Source organism: Haliaeetus leucocephalus, unplaced genomic scaffold (genome assembly GCF_000737465.1).
Source record: "Haliaeetus leucocephalus isolate CR32 unplaced genomic scaffold, Haliaeetus_leucocephalus-4.0 Scaffold702, whole genome shotgun sequence".
NCBI lineage: Eukaryota > Metazoa > Chordata > Aves > Accipitriformes > Accipitridae > Haliaeetus > Haliaeetus leucocephalus.
The window spans coordinates 1,985,324-2,005,093 of NW_010973138.1; the positions used below are offsets into that span (position 1 = coordinate 1,985,324).

The 19,770-nt window shown below is 40.8% G+C and overlaps 1 protein-coding gene across 3 annotated transcripts; it reads left to right on the forward strand.

Annotated features, from left to right (window-relative positions):
- The first annotated feature begins 714 nt into the window (after positions 1-714).
- Positions 715-9,277, forward strand: ZBTB21 (zinc finger and BTB domain containing 21). 3 transcript variants are annotated; one of them, XM_010580298.1, is made up of 2 exons: positions 715-4,053; positions 9,195-9,277. In XM_010580298.1, the coding sequence occupies exon 1, from the start codon at positions 723-725 to the stop codon at positions 3,897-3,899; it is 3,177 nt and encodes a 1,058-aa protein (XP_010578600.1). In that variant the 5' UTR covers positions 715-722; the 3' UTR covers positions 3,900-4,053; positions 9,195-9,277. The 3 variants fall into 3 exon arrangements, with proteins under 3 accessions (XP_010578600.1, XP_010578598.1, XP_010578599.1); XM_010580296.1 differs by lacking the exon at positions 9,195-9,277 and adding an exon at positions 7,142-8,040 and having other exon boundaries at positions 715-6,050; XM_010580297.1 differs by lacking the exon at positions 9,195-9,277 and adding an exon at positions 5,971-6,603.
- Positions 9,278-19,770: the final 10,493 nt, after the last annotated feature.

Consider the following 19,770-nt stretch of genomic DNA (forward strand, 5'->3'; position numbering starts at 1 on the left):
AAGAAACCAGATCCTGTCAGTGCGGTTATAAGTGACACATATTTGATAGCTAGAAGTATATATTAACAACACTTACTAAGCATAAGCAAACATGATGAATTAATCTAGATTACAGGCAATAATCCTGCTTCCTCCTTCCTTCCCAGTATTAATGCCCTTTCCATCATCCTATTAAAAATGACAACAAAACCCCATTAATTTGTTTAGTCAGCAGGAGACTGTCAGGGTTGCTTAGCCTCAGAAAGGTGACTTGGCATAACTAAGCTTTAGATATCTGATGCAAGAGTTTATCAATGCAGTTGTCAAGATAGATCTTCATAAAGCTAAAGCTGAGAACAAGATGACCAAGAGTGAAATGATTGAACTGTTCCTTCACGCGGACAGGTGTATTACAGGAAGAGAGCACTGACCCACCCCCCCACCCCCCCGAGTTAGTTAGGTGTAATAAATATTCTTGGTGTAAGACCAGCAATTAACAGTGTGTTTGAAAATGGGCACGAGCTGGTTCTTCTTGTGCCCGTGCATCTGTTGGTGCCAACAGTGTTGTTTTAATTCCCATACCTTTCCTCCAAACAAGCTGTTTTCTTCAGCACTGTTGATGGTGGTTTAGCCAGTTTATGAAGTACAGAGGGATTAGGTGTGTTTACTTTATCTCTAACAACAGTTCACCTAAGGCAACCTACAACTTTTTGTTGTTGTTCTTTTTCAGAAGCATCAGAATCATGGAGGGGCTCTTGCATTACATAAATCCAGCGCATGCCATTTCACTTCTAAGCGCACTGAATGAGGAGCGTCTAAAGGGACAGCTGTGTGATGTTGTTCTTATAGTAGGAGATCAGAAATTTCGAGCTCATAAAAACGTTCTGGCTGCCAGCAGTGAGTACTTCCAGACTCTGTTCACGAATAAGGAGAATGAGTCTCAGTCAGTGTTTCAACTCGACTTCTGTGAGCCAGATGCTTTTGATAATGTGTTAAACTACATTTATTCTTCATCCTTGTTCATTGAGAAAGGCAGTCTTGCAGCTGTGCAAGAACTGGGCTACAGTCTTGGAATATCCTTTCTTACAAACATTGTTTCTAAGAGTCCTCAAGCTCCTTTTCCCGCTTGCCCTGTTAAGAAAATACTGTATCAAGATGAAGATGAAAGTAGTTCTCAGAAGAGAAGTGTCATTGTCTGTCAGAACAGAATTGAAGCACAAGCGAAAAGTATAAATCAAACACAACATGATTTAAGCCATACTTCTAAACCTTCACCCTCTGTTGCTGTCAAAACTAGCAGTAGGCCACAAGTAACAAAACCAACTGAAACCCTTCACAACTTATCACTGACTGAAAGGAGATGGCTGAAAGAAAGCCCTGTGAGCTATACCAAGGTTCATGAAACTTCTGGAACTGTGGAGGATCAGAGCAGAGGTGGTTTAGTGAAAAGGAACACAGTACTGCCTCAAATGCCTTTAGCAGAGAAAGAAATTGCAAGCGATGAACCAGGAAGCAGTGGTCAGCTTTTAAGAGGAAAGGCCGCAGAGATGTCATTAAAAAGACCGCGTCCACCAGTCTTATCTCTGCGTGGCGCATCAGAATCTACATTTTTGTTGCGAGAGGCAGGAAAGGGAAGTAGTCAAGGTGAAGACAGAAATTTGCTATACTACTCAAAGTTAGGGCTAGTAATCCCATCTAGTGGATCTGGTCCAGAAAACCAAAGTATTGACAGAAGTGGGCCACTTGTAAAAAGTCTCCTTCGAAGGTCACTGTCCATGGACAGCCAGGTTCCTATTTACTCACCTTCTGTTGACCTAAAACCTTCACAGGTATCCTCCTCCTCCTCACCGGGAACTAATGATTCCCAGAAGACACTTAATGTTGTATCTCAAAAGTCATCCTTGAAAGAGTCATCAGAGAAGATAGTCATAGATGAAAAACCACAGGTAATACACCCACATCGCCTTAGGTCTTTCAGTGCCTCTCAGTCAACTGATAGGGAGGTTGCTTCCCCTCTCACAGAGGTGCGAATAAAAACTGAACCTAGCAGTCCACTTTCAGATCCTGCTGAAATAATAAGAGTTACAGTGGGTGATGCTTCAGCATCGACAAATAAAGACTTTCCTTTTAAAACTGAGGATGATCATAAGGAACCAAGTAGACTTCCAGCAAAAAGGAGATTTCAAGCTGATAGAAGACTACCATTTAAGAAACTGAAGGCAGATGAGCAGGGTTCTCCTGGGTCAGAAGATAACTGTGAGGAAGGCTCAAGCCCTACGCACCTTGATACTGATTTTCCTGATTCTGATGTCAGTAAAGATGAATACAGCGAGATGGAAGAAGCAAGACCAAATAAGAAATTTAAATGTAAGCACTGCCTTAAAATTTTCAGATCAACAGCAGGTCTTCATCGTCATGTTAACATGTATCATAATCCAGAGAAGCCCTATGCTTGTGACATATGCCACAAGAGATTCCACACAAATTTCAAAGTGTGGACGCACTGCCAGACACAACATGGAATTGTGAAGAATCCCTCACCAGCTTCCAGTTCGCATGCTGTTTTGGATGAAAAATTCCAAAGAAAACTGATCGATATAGTGAGGGAGAGAGAAATTAAAAAAGCTCTAATTGTTAAACTAAGACGTGGCAAGCAAGGTTTTCAGGGACAGTCTGCTTCACAAGCACAACAAGTCATCAAAAGGAATTTAAGATCGAGAACCAAAGGAGCCTATATTTGTACCTACTGTGGGAAAGCTTATCGTTTCCTCTCGCAATTTAAACAGCACATAAAAATGCACCCAGGGGAGAAACCAGTTGGAGGGAATAAGGCTCCTAAGCAGAAAGATCATATTCATATTGAAACTCCAGTAGAAAACAAAGAGGTTTATCAGTGCCGTCTCTGCAATGCTAAGCTCTCTTCACTTATTGAACAGGGAAATCATGAGCGACTCTGTAGAAATGCTACTGTCTGTCCTTACTGCAGCCTTAGATTTTCTTCTCCAGAGCTGACGCATGAGCACGAAAGCAAGTGTGAATACAAGAAACTTACTTGTCTTGAGTGTATGCGTAGCTTTAAATCATCCTTTAGTATTTGGCGTCATCAAGTTGAAGTTCACAATCAAAACACAATGGCTCCATCAGAGAACTTTTCTTTACCTATCCTGGATCACAATGGAGAAATAACTAGTTCATCAAGATTGCCTCCTCAGTCAGAATCCAATAAAATGAACAATTTTGTTGCTGCAAAGGAAGATGGTGTATTCAGTGATTCATCAGAACAAATAAATTTTGATTCTGAAGATTCCTCATGCCTACCTGAAGACTTAAGTGTTTCCAAGCAGTTTAAAATTCAGATCAAAGAAGAGCCTGCAGATGATATAGAGGATGAGGTCACTGAAACGAGCAGGGAGCCTAAGGAAGTAGTCTCTAACAAAGATGCTGGTTTGTGGCCCTGTGAAAAGTGTGGAAAGATTTTCACTGTACGCAAACAGCTGGAGCGTCACCAAGAGCTCTTATGCTCTGTGAAGCCATTTATTTGTCATGTGTGTAACAAGGCCTTCCGAACCAATTTCCGGCTGTGGAGTCACTTCCAGTCTCATATGTCACAGGCTGCAGAGGAGTCCACAAATAAGGAGCCTGAGATATGTCCACCAGCTAATTCCCCATCACCACCACCCTTACCTCCACCCCCACCCCTCCCCAAAATCCAGCCTTTGGAGCCTGATAGTCCGACAGGCTTGTCTGAAAGCTCCACTACTACTGAAAAATTATTTGTACCGCAGGAGTCAGATACACTCTTCTATCATGCTCCACCACTCTCAGCTATCACATTCAAAAGACAATACATGTGTAAACTCTGTCACAGGACTTTCAAGACAGCTTTTAGTCTTTGGAGCCATGAACAGACACACAATTAGCTTTAACAGATACCTTAAAAAGCTGGTTCAGTGGAGGCTGTGTTCAGGATCTCAGATGTATGCCGTATAAACTAGAAATCTAAGAGGATCAAAACAATGACAACGATGATGAAAAATGTGGAATTTGTGATGCTGCTTGGATTTGAAGATTAAGGTAAACTAACTTGGTTATTAGGTAGAAAGCAGAGGAATTTATAATACTGTGGTCTGGGATTAATAGTAACAGAATAGTTTTTATTTCCTTTAACACTGAAATACGATCACATCTGGATTGTATGCATGGATCTTCATCCTGTGATGTTGGCGTGTGCGTGTGTATTATATAAAAAGTTATATATTAAATGAAAGAGCAACAACAATTTGGATTCTAACTGTGAGTTTATAGTAGTGAAATACTGTAACCAACTTCATTAGTTTTTTTTTTAAAAGAAACCAACACACAAGCTCCATATAAATAGTTGCCATGCACTTGCAGTTAGGGAGGAAGTGGATGGAGTGTCTTGCTGTATTGACTTAGGTCTTAGAAACCTTTAGCAATAACAAATAAACCTCAAGTTTGAGTAATCCTGATGTTATTGGATATGAATGTTTGGTATTTTAAGGCAACATAGAATTGTTTTGTTGTTATATGGAACTTGTGCAAATTAAAATAGACTCTAAAGTCAGCAATATTATTACTAAGATTTTATATAAAAAGTAGCAGCAAGCCTGCTTTCAGCCATTTAATTATAAGTTTCTAAGGAAAATTGGGGGAGGGGGTACTTTGCTTTATATAATGTCCCAAAGACTAATTTACTATAGATACTTCGGTAGCTAAAGTCGTTGTATTAACAGCCATCATAATGCAAATGGTACTGTTTATAATATGAACTAAGATTGAATGGATGTCAGACAAGTTTCATAATTTTGTTCCACTATTTGTACAACTGTTTGTATTTCTAACTACAAAGGAATGTATAACTATTAAATCAAAAAAAGAGAGCTCATTAAGGGACGGAAGATGAATTGTGTTCCTACACACAGTAATAAGCTTGGCCATGAGTACAAAGATATGTTTTAACAAAAACTAAAAATGTAAATATTTATATAGACACCTGTATAAATGAAGAAGTATGTATTTGAAATTTGTATTAAGCATACATATCCAGCTCAAAGCAGAGGAAAAAACATCACACTACAATCACTGCATTTTATGAATACAATGCATAGAGTATTTCTTTCTGTCGCTTTCTATCATATGTGATACTGTGTTGCAATTTTCTAATTTGTTGAAAATCGTGGTAATAATGGGCTGCAGATATTCTGTGTAGTTCCATTATTTTACCTCAAATCACAACTGGAGCAGTTAATGTAAGTAGGATCATAGATATTTACCAGAAGCTATAGTACGGGTCCAAAATTATTCTGTAAGTAAAAGAAATATTTACCCAGAAGTAGGTGGAAAACTAACACTGAAAAATTCTTCTGCTAGAATTTAAACTTAATGGAGTGGTGATGGATTAAAGTGAACATAAATGATGCAAACAGTATTTATGATCCTGACCAACTTTACCCCGTGCAGCTTGGGAGAGGGGGATTGCATTCCACACTACATAGTCAGAGCCCAGTCTGTGTTCACTGAAAGCAACAGGAGTTTGGTCACCAGTTTCAGGGGGAGCAGGAGCAAGGCTTTAATTCTGTATGTAACTGTGAATTTTTTTTCAGCATCCCAAACTCAAAAGTAAGAAGAATTGCAAGCTGACACCAAGATTTAGCAAAATTAAGCACAAGTGTAACTCCTAAGAATCTGAGGATGGGCATCCTTAGTTAGGCACGCATAGGAGTAGATTTTTCTCAGTGAAAGCCCAAGTGTGCCACCATTTTTTTCCAACAGATTTTTTTTTTTAATTATTTTTCCTGTAAGTTAAGTTTAAAAGAATTGGCTCAGGATGGACCCCTGACTTTTTATCATCTACCAAAAAAAATCGCAATGTTAGTTTCAAGCCTCTTCTGTTTAATTTTTTATTAAAATCTAAAATTGTTACTAAACACTTCTAATAGTAATGTGTTGTTCTTTTTTGTCCTCTTTCAGGCAAATTGTAGCTGAATATGATTGCGCTAATTTGTTAGAATATCAGTTAAACTCTTTCGGTGCCATTGCAATAAAACAAGGTACTAGTTTAATAGTGACATTTCTAGTTACTGACTTTTTTATTCCACCTAATAAGACTAAATTTCTTTCTTACCAGAAACAATTTCAAAATAAAATGGTTATTGCACTTAACCTGGTGTAACAAAATCAGAAAAACATAAAGCTTTGCTAAGTGTCCTTTAAATGTGTTTAAGAAACCTGTGCATATAAAATATGAACATGTTTTTGTAAAAATGTTCCTAAGTTTTCGCCAATGATTCCTCTACACAACAGTCTGAAAGTTTATATGTAGCCTTTTAAAAATCAGTGTGCTTTCTAAAGGAAGATGGCAACTAGTTCAGCTATGTCATAGTCATCTAACTTCCAACTGGGATTCTTCCATGTGATATGATGATAAATTCCACACACTTTAAATCAAAAGCTTGTGCAACATCTTTGAAGAAACCTTGACCTTTTTCCTAGTATACTATGTATTATAAAAAAAAAAAATCCATAAAATATTTTTGGTCTAAATAGCCTCCTTCTAAGCTTTTTTTAGTTGTTTTGTTTGGGGGTTTGGTTTTTTTGTTGTTGTTTTTTTTAAGTTTTGTTTTTAACTTTGAGCGTGTTTTGTGTTTGGTTTTTTTAATTTGGTTCCTATTGTTTAGTAAAGGAATTCAGGATCTCTGAAGTTTAAATATGAGATGTTTATATAGCAGTTCTGGTTTTCTATTAGCTTTTATACAGTATCTTAAAAAGCCCTTGATAGAAGTGTTTATTTTGGAGGATATGGAATAAATATGCTTCCACTTATATAACTTTAATATATGTTTAAAAGTTAAATTATGGGAAAAATGTTAGTTGCTTGTTTATAAATAAAGGTCTTTTCAAGAGTGTCTAGTTTGGCAACAGCCAAAATAAAAGGCAAATTTATTGATACAAAAGCCTGTCTTCATCATATATTGTTTAATTTTGTAGCTGTGTACTAAAGTGACACAAAGTTAGAGGTCTTGTTAAATATAAAAAGTGTTTTGCTTTTTTTCTTAAAATTTGTGACAGGAATGTGCAGATGTTTTAATATATAGATTAGAATCTTTAATTCTTTTTTTTTTCTATTTTTATAATCTGTCAGATAAATCTCAGAGAACTATCCTGCCTCATTGGAAGTACAGTGGAAACTTCTTTTGCATTTAAGAGGAGCAGGGTTGAGCCATGAAATGTATTTTGTTTGGGGACTTTTTTCTTTCAGGCACTGTGTTGGCAAAGCGTCTAAGCCTATGGTTAAGTTCCATTAAGATGAGTCTTAATTTTTTTTAAACATGTGCTTAAGTTCGTTGCTAAATTGGGACCATGATCAACCTTGAAAGTGAGCAATGGCAGAAAAATACATACAGATTTTTCTTTAAGTCCTAGAACCAAAAGTTAAAATGTATTTTTCTCTACATAAAAACTGCATATAAAAGTAGGGTATAGTTCTGCAGTTTTACAAAAACAAAGGACATGAACTAGTAATAATGCTGTCTCTACTCTTTTTTTTTTTTTTTTGGTAAGGGGGAGTGAAACACCCTGTGACAGTTAATAGAGCAGATAACCTGCTGAAGCAGTGGGTGACACTAGAGTTTGTCTTGCGTATTTCAGAATGGAGATGTAGCCTTATCCCCGAACCAAAACACAGCTGTAAGAGACTTGTTCCTGCATTTCCTATTTAAGCAGGCCTTGTAGTGACTTCCAGTAGGTTTTTTGTCTGATGTTGTTTGTTTGTTTTCCCCCAAGTAGGACATGCGGGTTTGGTCTGAAGCTACATGTGCTCTGTTTTTGTTCCAAGCTTCCAGTGATAAAACTAGAAGTTCCTCACATGGGATAAGGACAGACTATGCCTAACTTCTTGGCACTAACAGTGAGGGTGCAAGTATCTGGCATGAGCCTGTAATCTGGCATGTGCCTATACTGTTCAATAAAATTGTTTACATTTTCCTACCAGAAGATTTAGATAAAAATCAAAGCAAGCTTAGGGTTTTGGTTTGGTTTTGTTTTTTTTTAAATGTTGCTGTTAATGAATCAGTGTTAAAATCTTTTTTTGTTGTTGTTGAACACAGCCTGATAGTATTTTTTAATGTCATTGATTCTTGGTTATTTAAAATGACTTGTGAAAAACTGTACTATAACTGTTGTACATGAAGGGACACTATCAAGAGAAAAGTTGTGTACAGTAAATGTACTTATCTGTATTAAGAATACTTGATATTCATAAAATCAAAGAATTTAAAAACATGAACTGAGTCATAACGCTTGAGCTGCTTGGGCATGTTAAAGCCTATTAAGGGCATCCTCAATTGTTGCAAGGATGTCTGAAAAATGTATCTGAATTCTACGGGTTGAGCTTATTTTTCATGTTGCTTTTTCTCTCACTATTCCAGAATAAAGGACTCAATCCATTTTTCCTTCTCCAGTTTCTCAGTGATACACATTACCTTTTAAAAACACAAGCTTCCCACTACTGCAGCAGCATCTTTAATTAAATTATGTACCTAAAACCAGAACAAACTATATTTTGCAATGTAACATGCAAAATACATATAAAGTACGCATTTCAAGGATTATTCTTGACAGTGTCCCTTTTTAAAAAGCAGGAAAATGGGAACACTTTTAGTGCTTGGGTACAGGGGAATAGTTTCCTACAGTTTCTAGAAATAGGAATTATCCAATATATTTGCTATAGAATTTTCCGATTAGTTACACAAAATCACTTGTCATTTTAAAGGATTATAGAGATAAGACAAAAGAAGCTGGTTTTATAATCCTGTATACCTTATAGTCATTCTGTATCAGTTCAATACGCCAGGATGGGTTTTTACTTTTTTTAGGACTGAGACTTAATAGCTTAGGGTAACTTTTTCTTTAATGTAATGTAAATCCATTGCTGCTTTGTACAACTTTTTCTACTGTGTGTTTTCTTTACTTAGATCTTAACTAAGAAATGTTGGCGTCTAATAAACTTACACTTTGTTTCTTTTGAATTACTGTGTCTTATACTGGAATCTCTTGGCGAAGTGTGATGTTATTGTACATACCATTGTGTCTGTGAGATGGGAATTTTGTTTATAAAAGAACATCTTTTGATCTATTTGTTGGATGTAAATGATAGTTTTTACATTACTAAAATAATGGCTTTTTGTTTGTTTTAGTAAGTGCCCCACCTAACCTTTTACTGGAAAATACAAGAAAACCAATTGCTCTAGACAATCTCTTTAAAACTTGAACACAGCCCAAATTCTGCTTCCTATGCAATCAGTGATTAAAATGGGACTTTTTGGAAGAAAGGTTACATCAACTGAGTATATCTTTCATCTAAAACTGGATCGAACCAGACGTTTGAAAATACACAGTCAGGAATGTTGATGGTATTTTGCAGTGCTCTCATCGAAAGCAGTTTTGCTGTGTGTATTTCCCTCTTCAAAAACTCCTGTGTGGGAATGTAGTGTGTAGATTCCCATGATACAGAAAATGATCTCTCTGTCTTTTGGGAACAGTGTTTGCTTGGCTCCACTCTTCAAAGTGGATGAGACCTATTTTTGAAAACTCTTAGGCCAGTTTTCTCAACTTCTGGGACTCTACATTTGCTGTCCTTTGCCATTTTTAATTTGTGCAGTTTGGTTGAACTCATTGACCAATTCCACTCACATTTAATAGAGGAGACAAGGTCTCAAGAGTTAATCTCCAACAAGTTTTATAAAAATCACTTGACTAGGTAGCAAAGAATGGCCTTAGTGGGAAGGATAAGATTTGCAGCCATAGCACGTGCTGAACAGTTATCTGTGCTTTTTACCCCAGCGCTTGTCACTGTGTGCATGTGTACTGCCTTGTCAGCATAAGCGGGGCGATAGGTCAGGTGAAACATACAGCAGAGCTAAAGTACCAGGTCTGCCAAATGGTCAGAATCAAGGGTTGAAAGGGCACTCCAAGCTCAAGAGGATTTGGGCCTTTGATGCTCTTTAAATCTCTTTGAAAACAGGGACAAAGGGCTCCTGGCCTGCCCCTCCATGGAGTATCCCTGCACGTCAGAAGTTAAGTAAGTGAGCTGTGGAAAAGGCAAAGAGAGGGTGGAGAGCAGCTTTCTGACTTGTTCACAGAGTCATAAATCACCAAAGATTTGGCTCCCTCTTTCTTCTTGCAGTGTAAGGAACTCCTCCAGCCTTTTCTGCACCCAGTTAAGATCTACACACAGTTCTCTCTCTTACTGTTTCAGAGCAGTCTAACATGCGCTTAAATGCTTCACAGAAAATGTCTGCCCTAGAGAACATACAGCCTATATTTGACATAAAAGTCAAGAAGCAAACCAAAATGATAAAAAGTTACTGATAATGCTATGAGCATTGCACCTGTTTTCATGGTTATTTTTTGTTCTAATTCCAGCCATCCACTTCTAAGACAGTTGCCCTGCAAGCAAATCCAGTGACATTTACTTACTTTTCTGTTCATAGGATGTTTCCAGTTATCACTTCTTTTAATACACAGACACTAACAGGGTAATTTTTACTATTAGACCTACATGGATGATATTTCTGTTTCCAGTCCTGAAATACTCTGGCAATAAAAATTTTCAAGGTGTTGGCTGCAATCAAGCAACATACACAACTTTTTATTTCCCCTTCATTTTACATGTGTTGAAAGAATTCATCAAAAGCAAAGCCAGTTTCTGCTAACAAAGAATTTGTTTTAAATTGCCTCTGCAGTTTTGATACAACCCGTAACGATTTCTTAATGTCTTGTCAGTCCAGGATCTAGGATGGATACAGCTCTTCGATGCCATGGAGCCCTGGCTGTAGTCATTAGCTTTAGCTGTTATTTGAGGGCACAGGCTCTCATCCAGCAACATGCATCTCTCCAATGAAGTCCACTGGTGTTCAAAACGAGGCAGTGATGAGGCTGGGATTACTAGCATCCAGGGATGCTTCTGCTGGAAGGAAGAGACCATGCTGTAGTTTGCAGGTTCCATGGGCAGGTGTCTGAAAGAAAAAAGGGCAACAAGCCAGAAGAAGAGGTGGGAGAAAGTAGGATGACAACAGAAGAACATAAGATACATAAGAGAGCACACTGTGGCCCTGACAAAAACAAGAAAAAAAATTAAGGTGTCATTTGTGATGAATACAGCTCTTTGGTTCCCGCTTTTTCCTTTCTTCCCTAATGAACAGTTAGGCATTCCTGGGGTTTGACACCTTCTAACCACTTTTGGCTGATGGAAACTGCATTCATTACTCTATGCTGTAAAGTCTATGAAAGAGCTTAAGGGAAGAAAAACTTCCCAAAAGATTGTTTAATAATATTTCCCCTACATCTTACATTGGGGGAAGTTTGGGTCCTGTTGGAACAGGCTTTGAAAACTGCATGTCCTGAGGACTTCACCAGGTGTGGCAACTATACCTGTGGAGATACATTCGCGGTTTTTCCACCGTGCCACCTGCACCTGTGGTTCCTAAAAACAGAGGGATTTAAAACCAGGAGGAAAATCTATAATATGGTAAATACAGCTCTGTTGACTGCCATCCTACTTACTCCTTCCACAGCTGGCTAGTCCTTGGCTTCATGCACAACTCTTGCTCTGCGGGGCACACTGTGTGGAGTCCAGTTGATGTCAGAGCTGACACAGCTGTTCCCACCCATAGAGAGAAAGGTAAAGACTTCCCCTCTGCACGGCAGCCCAGGGCTGTGATTAACAGAGCAGCTGCTGTTTGCTGCTGCCTCTTCTTCACTCATCGATCAACTGAGCAGCCAAATGCCACAAGAAGGAAACTTAGCTTTGTTAGCTTGCAGTCAGATTAGTTGTTTCAGGAGAAATTTGACTGAGGCACGTAAAGGCATGTACATGCATTTTTCAAAAGCGTGAGAGAAAAAAAACCTGTAAAAATACCAAACTGTCACTCTGAATAAGTCTTGAGGAGAATCACAGATATTAAAAATGAGATTTGAAATTGGGTAGTTTTTTAGCAAGTATTAGTACAAGGCTCAAGAGGAGGAGAACCACACAGAACCTTCGTTTTATGGAGATGATCCTATAATCTATTATGTACCTCTAACACTGTGTACAGGCACTAGGAGGAGCCAAAAACAAAAGACTGCACCATCGCATCCACCTGAAGAACCACACTCAAAAGCATCACACTGAAGGTGAACCCCTCTCTCTCTCTCTATATGTATGTATGTATGTATGTATGTATATAAAAATGCATGTGAGTGTGTTTAAATACGGCTCAATTACACAGCAATTGCTGAATTTGGAGAAACTTCCCTGTTAGGTCAAAGGCATTTTACAATACACTTTTGTCTAAAAGCTGTCGTCCTTGGTATTTCCTTCACTAAGCAGCGTAGTTTCTGCCTAACTGACAGCTAGGAGTGGAGAGATGAGGTGCATCTCCAAACTCTCGAATCCTTGGCTCCCTGTTGGGACTGCCAAGGAGGAGGCCAGCCTGTCCCAATGCTTTCTGCAGCGCAGACAGTTGTCTAAGAAAATGCAAGAGCATTAGTTGTAGCTTAACACCTATTGTAACATATAGTCAACACACTTGAACATAATGTGAACTTGTGACTGAGGAGTTAAAAGCTTTTTACCCTTTGCCAGTCCATAACACATTGCATTCTCCTTCAAGTAACTGGCAGGATTTGCATAACGTGAGTGAGCCTGTACCCATGTGCTCCAGACTCGAGGTGTTTTAGCCTTAGCACAGTACCCATGGGGGTGTGCTCTGGGATGACACGCCACACAAAACTGGTACATGCCCTTGGATTTTCTCAGCTGTCTAGCTGAGTTGGAGCATTTTCACTGTTCCTCTAGAGGGAGGTGTAGGTTCTGAGATTTTTCAGAAGCCTTTATTTTATTTCACAGTCTTGCTATTGATTTCCTACAACATTGCTTGAAATGCCTTTGCTCTTAGTCTAAAACTTGAAGATCTCTTTTACTACTTACCAAGTCATATCTTCTTTCTGATGCCCAACATTCCCAAAGCCAGTTGGTCTTAGTGTCCTCAAGCACGTGTCTGAGGGGCATAGGGGTGTTTGTACTGCATGGGAGAAGCACACATCCCTGGGAAGTCAGCATCTCCTGGGCTGGAGCCCAAGATGCAGAAGGAGAGGCAGGAATGTCTCCAGTACTTCCTTGTCAGGAGATTCTTCAGCTCTATCTTGTACATGGGACGCCTTAACTATTTGGGCACAATGTTAACTCTGAGCCTACATTAACCCATAGGCAAGAAACTTCATATAGCTGTAACCACCCATCATGTCTAGAGAGCCGTCCTTGGGGAAGGCAGCTCACAATACTGGTTACGAGTACAGCAATCCCTCCATCCCAGCACCATCACCTCTGGTGATGCTTGCGCTCTCTGGTGGAAAGAATGTAACTGGCTCCAGCAGGCGAAAATACAGAAAAAAATAAAAGCTTGCCTGTCATGTTTTAGTTTCTAAAAACTCTTGGTATTTTACTGAAGTCTAGTAAATATGTAAGAGTCATCATCATAGAGAAAATAATACTCTAGAAAATATTTTTCTTTCTTCCATTGCAGTGCCAGATACAAGTAGTAAAAGAAACGATCAGCCATTCCAGACAAAATGTCTGTTGTTAGCATTTTGGAGAGTCATAACCACTTAGGAACAGATTATTTACAGGATATTGGAAAGAGCGAAAAGTGTGATCCTACAGAGAAAAGCAGAATAGTTATAATATGGCAAAATTATAAGAGACTTCTAAAATTGATGGGTGGAATATTGATGTACTGTGATGAATACAAACACCATGGTGCCATTATATGCCTGCTTTCTCATGTTGTGGTTTTTTTCCTTGATAGGCTGTATTTCTGGTGCATGAATGGCATCAAAAGAAAGTACAAGTATCCAAGGTGTACCAACTTGCGTCCATGGTTGCTGTAATAGAATTGAAACATGGCGTTGCAGTTTTGCTTTATATCTCAACACATAATTCGAAATTATGATTGGTCAAAATAAAACATTGTGACCCATTTGTCTTGAAACTTAGCCAATTTGTCAACAATTATATTTATGAGGCATGGTTTGTTTTTTCAAGATTTTTTTTTTAGGACCCGGCCTGTATATTAATAACATATATAATAACAAACCTATAAGAGCAATTTTCTGATCTAATGAAAAACTCAGCTCCTGGCAGTATGCCCTCTTAAGCACTTACAAGATGTAGGCATTTGGGCATCGAAGAACTAAATGACCTAAATGAATTTGAAGTTTTTCTACTACGAGGTCCTGGCAGACATACGACTTTTTCTTCAATAGAGACTGGTGTTTGGATGGATCAGATATCTCCTGTTTTTGCAAAAGAACCAAAAATAAGAGCAATTAGTCAAAGTGAAGTTCTAATGATGTCATCACCTCTGAGCCTTTTTTGTATCGAGCAAGACTCCTTCACTAAGAAGAGGATGCTGTCTGGAAGACACGAGTTGGGGGGGAGTTACTCCAGATCAAAAGCCAGCCAAGCGCTAGCCCCCTTGCCCCCACCCTGTCTCCTAGTTATAAGAGCTTGCTTAGTGGCACCTCCTCTCCTTGGTGCCAGATGATGCTGACCGTCTTCCAACGAGGCTTCTCTGGGCATCCCACCTGGCCCTGGTTCCAGCTCTTTGCACACCCATCACTCTCTTTCTCAGACAGCTGTCACAAAGCAGGGGACAACGTTTCTGGTATGTCGAGTCACATGAGACAAGATGGGTCACACGGGCTGAATCTCACCTAGAAAGGGGCTACAGAAAACAGGCTGGAGAGTACACATTAGGGCAGGACCAAATGGACGAGCTCATCTTCTGGCTTTAGCATTGTGCCTCTCCTTGCCCCACAACTCCTGAGCAAACTTGCCACAGTCAGCAGACAGAAGGACATGCCTGTTACCTGCCTCTGGCACAGCCGGTAAAAGAGTGGGAGAGAGGCTGAAATGCTACATGTGAAAGGGGAAATGGTCCCATCTTCCATGAGAAGTAACATGCTGAGCTGTCACATATCGTGTGTGAAGATTAATGGGTCTATTTCTGCTGGCAGAGCTGTCAATGAAGAGTGTGCGGTGGTATCACCTCAGGCTGACTGTTACGCTAGCTAAATCTCATAATGAAGACATGGTTATAGCCACCTCACAGGTAAAGGTGGCATCACACAGAGATGCTGGAAAAAGCTCTGCTGGCCAAAGTGCAGTTTTGCCAAACCAAGCATCTCTTAACACTATTATACTGTCCTGACAAAGCACTGGTTTCAGAATTCATGTTAGACTGCATGTATGGCCTCTTATGAACTTTCTCTTTCTTTCATGTCTGTAAAAAATACTCTGGAGCTCAGAGGCAGAGAATTAGTGGGAGAGGTTTGGATTGATTTTATCTCTGTGCATTGTAATTATATAAGTGATCATTTAATTGCAGTGATTGAACCTACTGTGCTTTTTTTGTCATTGTTCTGCTCACAGCTTTAAAAATGAAATTGATTAAATAACTGTGATCTCATCCTGCTCCCTTTGCTTATGTCTATAACATGAGACTCAGGGTAGTCTCAGATCTTGCACTTTCTGGGTGCTAGGTCTGAGTGCACACCCTGCTGTGTCCCACCCTGGCATACACATTTGCCTGTGCCAAGTCCAAGCCACCGTTCCACCCACCTGCAACAAATGTGGAAAGCTCAAACAGTCAAGCTCCTAAAATTCTGCCCACATTCTGTCTGCAGGATAAAAAGAGCATCTCTGAACAGGTGTATGATGAACCTGGCAGCACTGGTTAATGGGCGAGATCTTTCTTTGTTGTTCATGTGCCTACGGTAGCACTACCAGCAAAACATTCTAGCATAGACTAGGTCAGAGTAAGCTACAGGTACAGGTCTACAGTTTTCTTTTTGCCTTTCCAGCACAGAGTAAAACGGTTAACAAAATTCATACTTCAAAGGACCAAAACGGGACATGTGAGGTAACCATGATGAACGATGCATTTATAACTCTTGTTCCAGAACCCTTGTAAAATCAACCGTGTATCAATCTTACTCACTTTACATTTTTTAAACTTGCCTTGCAACCACAATTGACAGAGATATATACTTGCTAATTAAAAGAAAAGCTGGGATTTGGGACATAGAGAAGTTCCTCACTAGAAATACAGCACATAGCAGAACCTAGGAGCAAGTTAGAAGCACAGTTCCCAGCTTCAGAGTACATGGAATTATGAACAACTAATTACTTGACTAATCGCATCCCCAGAGCTACGCTTTGATGGGTAAGATCCTGAATGTTCAGAGATGGCTATTCCAAGTTCACAGGTGCACGAAAAAGGAAAAGAATTAAATATTAGCTGTGACATATTTTTGCTATACTTCAAAAGTAAAAATGTAAAATATTTCTAGTAACAAGATAGCTGATAAAGTTCTGCAAAGGAAAACTGTTCTTAATATCTCAATGTATTCTTTTATTCTTGTCATTTCATGTTCACTAATTGACTCACAAAATTCCTGCCAGTTAAAGAAAACTGTCTATGTGGCATATGTGGGGAACTGAAACATGGGACAAGCTAAGGGCAGGTTTGTCTGCCACAAGGCAGTGCCGTATTAGAAATCCCTGAGCTATCTGCAGACAAGCTGGTCCAGCAAAGATACTGGTTTGGATCTTAAAAGTAGCCCGGCTAATCAATTTGTTCTCTCAGCAGGGTCAATTAACCTATGTACGGAGCTGTGCTAACATAGCAATATGGCTCTGGTTGTGGATCTCTGGAGATCTCAGCAGCTTGCTGCTTGGTATCATGCAGGTGTACTCTAAATCACCTGCCTGGAGTCAGACAGGCAGAAGGCAGCTGGTCAGTGAATGGAGTGCAGGATTTCCCTGTGTCCTCGGCAAATACTTTGACCTCTGAGTAGCCCGTTCTTCTTATGTCTGTGAAGTAAACTACCTACAGCAGATAAAACCATGTTCTGGCCCTGACAAGTTTGCAGCTTATAGGTGTGATGTATAGGACAATGTATTTACAACACGAAATGATCAAATTGCTTCTCAGGCAGCAACCTGTTCCTCCTCCCAGAGGCCTAGCCCCCATATTCTCAAATACTGTATTAAATGTTGATGTAACAGCCCTTCAGGAATCCCAGGCCCCAGAGACCAAGGTGAAAGTCTGTAGCAAAGAAGATGTACCCATGGTGGAGGAGGATCAGGTCAGGGAATACTTAAGCACACTGGACATATGTAAGTCCATGGGCCCTGAAGGGAAGCACCCACAAGTGCTGAGGGAGCTAGCAGATGTCAGTGGAAAGCCACTCTTGATCATCTTTGAATGATCGTGGTGACTGGGAGAAGTGCCCAAGGACTGGAGGAAAGCAAACGCCACTCCTAACTTCAAGAAAGGCAGGATGGAGGACGCCGGGACCTACAGACCAGTCAGCCTCCCCTTGATCCCTGAGAAGGTGATGGAGTGGTTAATCCTGGACACCATTTCCAGATACATGAAGAACAAGAAAGTCATCAGGAGCAGTCAGCATGGCTTCACCAAGGGGAAGTCATGCCTGAACAACTTGATAAACTTCTATGATCAAACTACTGGCTTGGTAGACGAGGGGACAGCAGTGGACATTGTCTACCTAGACTTTCGACGCTGTATCCCATAAGATCCTCATTGAGAAGCTGATGAAGTATGGGCTGGATGAGCAGACAGTGAGGTGGATTGAAAACTAGTTGAACAGCCGGACCTGGAGGGTGGTAATCAATGGCACAAAGGAGGCCTCTTGGAGGCCTGTAACTTGTGGTGTACCCCAGGGGCCAATACTGTGTTCAGTCTTGTTCAACAGCTTCATTAATGATCTGGACGATGGGGCAGGCTGTACCCTTGGCAAGTTTGCAGATGACCCAAAACTGGGAGGAGCGGCTGGTACACCAGAGAGCCCTGCTGCCATCCAGAGGGACCTTGACAGGCTGGAGAAATGGGCTGACGGGAACCTTGCGAAGTTCAGGAGGCGGAAGTGCAAGGTCCTGCACCCGGGGAGGAACAACCCCAGGCACCAGTACATGCTGGGGACCAACCAGCTGGAAAGCAGCTTTGCGGAAAGGACCTGGGGGTCCTGGTGAACAGCACACTGAACATGAGCCAACAACATGCCCTTACAGCAAAGGCAGCTAATGGCATCCTGGACTGCATTAGCAGGAGTGTTGCCAGCAGGCTGAGGGAGGTGATCCTTCCCCTCTACGCAGCGATGGTAAGGCCACACCTGCAGTGCTGTCTCTCCACTGGGTAGAGTCCAGTGAAAGGCCACTAAGATGATTAAGGGGCTGGAGCATCTCTCATATGAGGAAAGGCTGAGAGAACTGGTGGGGGGGGGGGAGGCTAGAGAAGGGGGGATCTTACCAGTGTATGTAAATATCTGAGGGGAGGGTGCGAAGAAGATGGAGCCAGGCTCTTTGGAGTGGTGCCCAAGTGACAGAACAAGAGGCAATGGACACAGACTGAAACACTGGGGGTTCCCTCTGAACATGATGAAAAACACTTTTTCACTGTGAGGGTGACCAAGCACTGGAACAGGTTGCCCAGAGAAGTTGTGGAGACCTTGGAGATATTCAAAAGCCTTTAAGGCTACAGTGGCAACACCCTAAACCTGAGTGGAGTAAGAACTTACAATGACATTTCACTACCAACCTCAATGACTTAATCACTGGTGGTTTTAGCGCGTGGATTGGGCAAAAAACACAAGTGAGGTTCATCAGCTGGGAGCTGCCATGGGTAAAGAAAGTCACTAGGAAAGAAACAGAGCAGGCAAAGAAAAGCAGAAGAAAAATGAGGACACAAATAGCGATGAGCTGATAAGGTAGCACTCTGAAAACCAAACAAGAACTTACTAAAAATGAATGTGACAGAAATAAAGAATTATGAAACTTTTATTTACTATCCAAAGACAATTTCCTCCCCTTTATTGCAAACCTCCTACTGATAACAACAGTCATTCGGCATGGTTTGCAGAAAGTACTTAGTTCTGAATTTACACTCCAGGACGCAGATCACAATGAAACACAGAATTGGTTTCTTCCTCCTTCTGGTGAGTTTGACATCCTCGGCAGAAGAGATGCTGAAGCACCAGCAAGAAAAGGGAAGCTTGTGTTCGCCCTTTGATAGGAAGCAGAGGGAAAAATAAAATGTCTCGTCATCTCCTTAGGTGTTCCTGCAGTGCTGAGAAGGGGTGAGCAAGAAGGCCGATCACAGACCCGCAAGTGTTACCCCGTTACATGAAGGGGTGCCTTCGTGAAACAGTCACTTGCTACTGAGGCACAGGGTGGCAATGCTATCCACTGGGCTTTGTAATTCTGACGTAAACTAGCTGAGTATGCCTCACCCTCTTGAACACAAAGATTATATGATCTTTCTTTCTTGGGGAGAAAAAGCCCCGGCTCCCACTGCCCACAAGCAGGCACGAACACGTTTATCTATTGTGTGCGAAGACATGAGGGGCTGTTCACATGACTTTTCATTTGCGGTTGTTGCTTGGTGTGCAAACGACATCGCTGAATAACACCGATGTAAGGGGAAACCCTTTGTTGTACGAAAACCAACAAACCCGACTAGTTTGACACCCGTGTCCTTCCCGGGCCGCTGAACGCCTCTCCTGTCCCGCTGTCTCTACTCAGCTCCCCCTTTTTGCCCACCCTCGGCAGCCCCTTCTCGCCCCACGCTGCCCACGGCACCGCCCGACACGGCAGACGGCTTCTCCGAGAAGCGCCGGCTCAGGGCACACGCCAACCCGCCCGGCCGC

What these genes read in the sequence shown, in the direction of transcription:
- ZBTB21 (XM_010580298.1), top strand. Translation starts at nt 723, where the DNA reads ATGGAGGGGCTCTTGCATTACATAAATCCAGCGCATGCCATTTCACTT.